The following is a 5,998-nucleotide window of genomic DNA, read 5'->3' as shown; positions in this document are numbered from 1 at the left end:
TGAAGAACTCAACTGGCTAGAGCCCTGTTTGGAAGCATCAGAAACCCAAAGTTTTCATATAGACATGACTGGACAAATAATACCCGGGCCAGATCACGGACTGCTGATTCCCCGAGCTTATAGTTATAACATATTTTTGGGGGAGGGCGGACGTCGATTACTGAAAAACGGGAGTAAAAAAGGCAACCGGCATCCAATCTCAAGGGCATAATTTTCCTCTCAAATTGCAGGAAATTCTGTTTTAGAGGGTTTAAAAATCCAAATTTTCCCGGGGGAGCATGCCCCCGGAACCCTGCCCCGACGCTGTGAAAAAATCCTGGCGAGAACACTGGCGCTCTTGTGCCCTGACGTCTATATATTAAGATTATTTTATCGGTTGTTTTTCTACCCGTTTGATTATGCCTGCCGGGGGGCGGGCCATGCTGATTCTCTTTTAGGTCGGAGGGGGAGGGTCACGTCAGACTTTTTTGAGATGCGGGGGAGGGCCATCAAAAAATTTTTTGATCCGACTTCCAATGCACCAGCCCTCCCCCCCCGATAAATATCGTACGGTCCCTAAGTAAAGGTAAGAGTACTACTGTACTACTGGTAGTTAATTTTGAGCCCTGGTGTCCTCGCTGGCTTGATCCAGACCAGCTAACAGTTTGGTGAGAGGATCCATTGACCCCAAAGTGACAACCTAGGGTCAGTGGGGACTGGGTGGCAAACAAATACATAATTTCGGGTTTCTAAGTTCTTAGATAACTTGGCCCCAGCCAGGATTTTATTTTAGTGTCTTGGTAATGACGAGATAGCTACCGGCAGATCATATGGAACCTGATATGGCGTGGATTATGGAATATGATTTAAGATAATGGTTTTATTGCACATGAAATGGCATAAGTACTGAGACATTTTGCACCTGGCAGCAGTGTACTTCCATTTACTGATTTAGTGCCATAATAATCTTCAGCAAGATTGTGGGCGCTGAACGGAAGAAGAAGATCGGAAGAAGCTACCAAAAAGTAATTGGGAACCATAAAGGATGAAGAGCCCCTACTCTAATATAAATCTTCGAAAAGTTTGGCAGGTTCTTCAGCTTGATGTGTGGCTCTAAACCTCAAACATGGAACCTCCATGGGACCTCCATGTTAAGGGCCTTTTCCATAAGGCACAAGATCAGTGACATGACAGGATTTTAACTCACAACCTCTGGGTTCTGGGTCAAACATCCTCCAACTATGCCACATGACCCCAAACTTCCTATATGCTACCTACCTGGCTAAGTTTCTGCTCCTTTATTACTTTATGGGGAGCAGGGTTGGACAAGTCCACTAGCTCGATTGTCCAGGGCAAGTGAAAGTGCCAATCGGGCAAGTGAATGTCCTGCACCACTTGTCCGATCGGGCAAGTGAGATTTTTCCATGAGTGAGATTTCAATACACTTTTCACTGTCATGGCATCTTGCATTCGTCAACATAGAAAAATAGAGCCACTAATACTAGAAGAATTCCATTGCTGGACGTGAAAATACATACTTGTCAAAAAATGTCATCTTTATATTTCAGCCAAGTGAAAAGTTGGTTCGGACAAATAAATTTTCCATGTACTTGTCCGATAGGAAAGTTCAGGTAAGTGGATTTTAGAAAATTTGTCCAACCCTGGGGAGGGGGGCACGAACTTTCTATCACTCTAGATCTCTCTGTGATCAGTCCTGTGAAAGCAATGAAAGCCAATGAATTTCAACCAGACACGTTGATGATACCATCGGCATACCGCGGCCAGATCCCCAATACATGCCGTCATGCGGACTTACGTAACGGCTCGCACAAGGAGGGTCGGGAATATTTGAACATCTTGTTTCCTCCTTTGATTTGGTACGGAAAAAAAGATTTGGGTTCAAGTAGTGTTGTGATCGCAACACAACGGTAAAACAAGAAAGAATGGTAAATGAAAATCTGGTACTACATTTAGGTATGGCGAAGAAGCGTTTACGGAGTTGTAGAGGAAGAAGTTCGTTAAGATTTTGTGTATTGTGGGAAATAAAAGCAAATGGAGGGTAATGCGACACAAGTTGGAAAATGTATATTTACAGTCGCAGTGCATGCGCGCCCCTCCCCAAGAAGGTTTTCCGCCCATTTTTCTGACGCGAATTACTTCACTTCTACAGCCGTTTGGACCAAATCAACACCATATACTGGAAGGGACAAACTTCGGAAAGCATAAAATATTGCTGACAAATCTACAGAGGGTACAAATGTTGAGAAAATGAAGTTTAAACTGACCTTCTGCGCTAGTCTCTTGTGTGGAACACCCAACCTGCAAATACTGGCGTGACGTCACCAGGGCGCAATGCGCAGACGCGGAACTGGCGGTCCTGCAGGGGGCAAAGGTCACCAGCTGGGGTGTGGCGCGAAACTGGGCAGGCAGAGGGGGGAAGTGTGTCGAGAAAGTTTGTTTGTTTCGTGCAAATAAACGCTCGGCAAGCCAGCTTTTTGCGGTAAGTCTGAATTCTGAAGGTAATATTGGTGCGCACACACTTCCTTACAACCCCAAAACGTGAAAATTTCTTTGAATCGATGTTAAGAAATATTATATTTGATACTCTGGGAGCCAAAATAAGAGCCCGACACATTTATTTTGATTTTAATGTGTTCAAATTTATATCACAGCACTCTGGCAAAACGGCGAAGTGACCAGGTGATTTGCTAGCGTTATCAGCGCTTTCCTATCCATTTATTGATTCACATTTAAAAGTTTTTTTTGCCGTCATTTTTTTCGAAACGTTAAACTTAAATTTCAAGTGGAACTGTATTATTCAACTTCTAAAACTTGACAGTGCAGGGAGAGTATCGGACAAAAGACAAATAACGTTGCAATTGTAAATATAGCTATTGATCATTGTTAGATATCTTTGAATTGCGTCTAAACTCTAGGACTAATGGATCAAATCTGTATACAGCCTTTCAAAGTCTACGATTTTGTCGAGATGTTTAAGGCCGGCTTGCCGCTGGCTTTGGGATCTATTGTTAGTATTAAAAACTCATTGTTTTGGAAGGACTTGGCGCCCGGGTCCAAAAGTCAACGTAACAGCTGATCCAAGCCATGGCCAGAGCACATAGGTCACGCGCCGATCCTGTAGGTGTATGTGGGGTGTGGGACAAGGGCGTTAGAATCGCGGGTAGAAAAGGCTGGGACAGGTCCATTACTTACCAACTGGGTCGTTTAGAGTTTACTGTGTGTTTGGGATCTCGAGGGAGATTGCTGTGGGTGAGTCGAGCACTTGGTGCTGTATTCTATTAGTTATCTATATCTCAACCGCTGCCAAGTTTTGTGTGCTTCGTTGCATGAAAAACAAATCCATTTATTAATAGGGGCAACAAATAAAATTGTAGATGTGGCCTTTAACTTAGGAGATACATTTTAGTTGCTACTCATTGAAATGATCTGTTACAGTCACGTGGTCACTCGTTCCTGGAAGCTACAGTAGACGGGTCCATTCCGTGAACAATTTTAGTTAGCGGAAAATTTGGGTAAGTGAGGTCCCAACCAGTTCTTTTTAGTGTTGGTTCGATAAAGTTTAGTTGTTTCAGATTGTCTTTCAATTACCAGCACGAATGAACTTTCCTGCTATCAGAATTTGATGTTTGTATTACAAGAAGGTTTTGCTACATACTCAGTAGAGTATAGTAGAGTAGAGTCTGTAATGAACAAGACTTTAGAGATTTCTTCTATTCCATAATGAGCCTGTATGTTATGGGATAGAACAAAGTCCATGGTTCACCAGGCATCATGTTCTACTTGATTGCCAGGCAATTGTGGCCTCTTGTATGATTTTTTTCCCTCAACATACTATACAAATCCTTCCTCTGTACTTCGTTGTCTACTGTGACCATGTTCCTGAAATGCTTTAAGAGCATGTCATTTACGTGTTAGAATATTTTTTTTAGAGTTATCATCTACATATATATATATAAATATATAGTGCAGTCCAGCCTGCACTATATAGGCTTAAGATGACTGGCATTGTAGCCACTTGTTGGTGGTCCTTTTTTTTTACTCCAAACCAGCATTTAAGAAATCCTATCTATGGTGATAAATTTCTTAAACTTTAAAGGGTTTCTTGAGTTGTAAGAATCATCTGAGGTGTTTGTTCTGTTCTGTTCTGTTCTGTTCACCTTTATATGCAGGGTAACCTATCTCCATTGCTTTTTTTAAGCAGGTTATTTAGGATATGAAGTTGACAGACAGTGGTTTAAAACTGGAAAATTTATCACTAGTGCATGTGTATGAAAAAGTATCTAAACTTTTACAGTTCGAAACCAACTTTCATCTGCTTTTTATCCCTACATACCCTTTTTTAATAACAATGGATACAGGTTACCTCACAGATGAAGTTAAACTTAAGCATTACCTTACCTTACTCTCTTCCCCACTTTCATCATTGCCAGTGTTACCTTCCTACACACCTGTAAGTAAGAAATCACTCTCGCTTTCCAAGGAACTCTGCAGCGTCAACTAAGAAAGAGAAGATTCAACTCTCTCTGCAGGTGTTGACAGGAACATGGCGGGCGTCATGGAAACCGATGTGGTGGTTATAGGAGCAGGAATATCAGGTACTCATTTACAGTTAGCAGTGCATTTTTTCTGTTTGCTTTTGGACAGACGAGGACAATGTGACTCAAGTTAATAACTTATATCAAAATTGCCACATACACAGTACAGACGGAAGGTAAGGTAGTCTTTTCTTTTACCTCCCCGACCAAAGTCAGGTACCCATTTTTACACCTGGGTGAAGTGAGGAAGGTTGTGTAAAGGACACAACGTCGGGGGCATGGCGTGTACCAAACTCGGTAACTATAGATTCCGAGCCGAACGCTCTACCAGTTACGCCACACAAGACGCCATGCATGGCATTAGCAGTGAATTACAGTCAGTGGCATTTACTCTTGGAAAAGGTTTTTTTTCATCATCATGGTAAAAAGAAGCAGTAGGCTAAAGTTATACCGCCCCTTACATGGTGACATACCCTTTCTTGTAGCTGATTTAAAATAAGACAGGGATGCACCAGGACTCCCATCCAGGTGAATGATGTAAACCACCGTGTGTCTGATATGGTATGGAGGTTCTCCAGGCCTCCATCCGGGTGATTTGTAGTGACTCACCAACTTCAGACAGAAGTTTTCATCATTGATGTTGACTGATGCAAGAGTCCGAATAAAAAAAACTTTGGTGAAGAAAAGTTGCCTTCAGTATGAAACCTATGTGGTCATGAGGTTGAACAGGTGAGGTTGAACACACAGCTCAGTATGGTATACCGAACAATAGGGTCTTCATTTTTGTTCTTTCACACCTCCTTCTTTAATCTTGAAATTGACATTGGCATTCTATAACATTAGAATAATTATTCTGCTATAATTTTTTTTGCAATCTATGGCATGCATTTGCTGATTTTTCATTAAGTACTTTGATTTACAGGATGGTTGATTTTCTTTTTTTGAAACAGCCAAAAATTGATCAAATTGACAATCAAAATGAGATCTTGTCCAATCAGAGCTCTTTTTCTTGGATGTGCCCACTTGTTTCCTGACGTACTGTAAATGGCCCCTGATGTCAATATCTATATATAAACTTGTTTACAGCTTGTATGTAGGACACTTGTATGTCAATATTTACTTTTGAGTGTTGTTGTTGTTTGTATTGCTCCGACGATTCTCGGAAGTGATTGCACGTGTTTACAGCTGGCATGTAGGTCACTGATGAGTTTTAAGGGCTGTTGCCAAATATGAGGATTAAGTGGCATGTAATGCTAGTTCACCTTTATCCGCGGGGTAACCTATATCCGTTCTACTTTAAAAACAGTATTCAGGAACATAGAGTCGGCGGATTTTACAGTTTTTCTACTTCAAAATATCAAAGTTTGAAACCACCGTCCATTGACCTGATATACCGCTAAATACCCTAATACAATGGATATAGGTACCCCGCGGATAAAGGTGAACTAGGCTTAAAGTTTTGA

At 41.5% G+C, this 5,998-nt stretch overlaps 2 protein-coding genes across 3 annotated transcripts in view; one reads left to right on the top strand and one right to left on the bottom strand.

The window, feature by feature from the left end:
• Positions 1 to 2,410, bottom strand: part of LOC118428262 (calcium-binding protein 39-like) — a 17,340-nt gene extending 14,930 nt beyond the window's left edge. For both annotated transcript variants that reach the window (XM_035838276.1, XM_035838277.1), the window contains exon 1: positions 2,265 to 2,410. The gene's annotated coding sequence lies outside the window, so the exon portion shown is untranslated. The remainder of the gene's footprint in view (positions 1 to 2,264) is intronic.
• Positions 2,411 to 4,543: 2,133 nt separating this feature from the next.
• Positions 4,544 to 5,998, top strand: part of LOC118428001 (flavin-containing monooxygenase 5-like) — a 10,467-nt gene continuing 9,012 nt past the window's right edge. The window contains exon 1 of the mRNA XM_035837964.1: positions 4,544 to 4,595. Coding sequence (XP_035693857.1) covers positions 4,544 to 4,595 — 52 coding nt within the window. The remainder of the gene's footprint in view (positions 4,596 to 5,998) is intronic.

Source organism: Branchiostoma floridae, chromosome 12 (assembly GCF_000003815.2).
Source record: "Branchiostoma floridae strain S238N-H82 chromosome 12, Bfl_VNyyK, whole genome shotgun sequence".
NCBI lineage: Eukaryota > Metazoa > Chordata > Leptocardii > Amphioxiformes > Branchiostomatidae > Branchiostoma > Branchiostoma floridae.
Note: the sequence above shows the minus strand (reverse complement) of the source record. Positions and strands in the feature narration are given on the sequence as shown.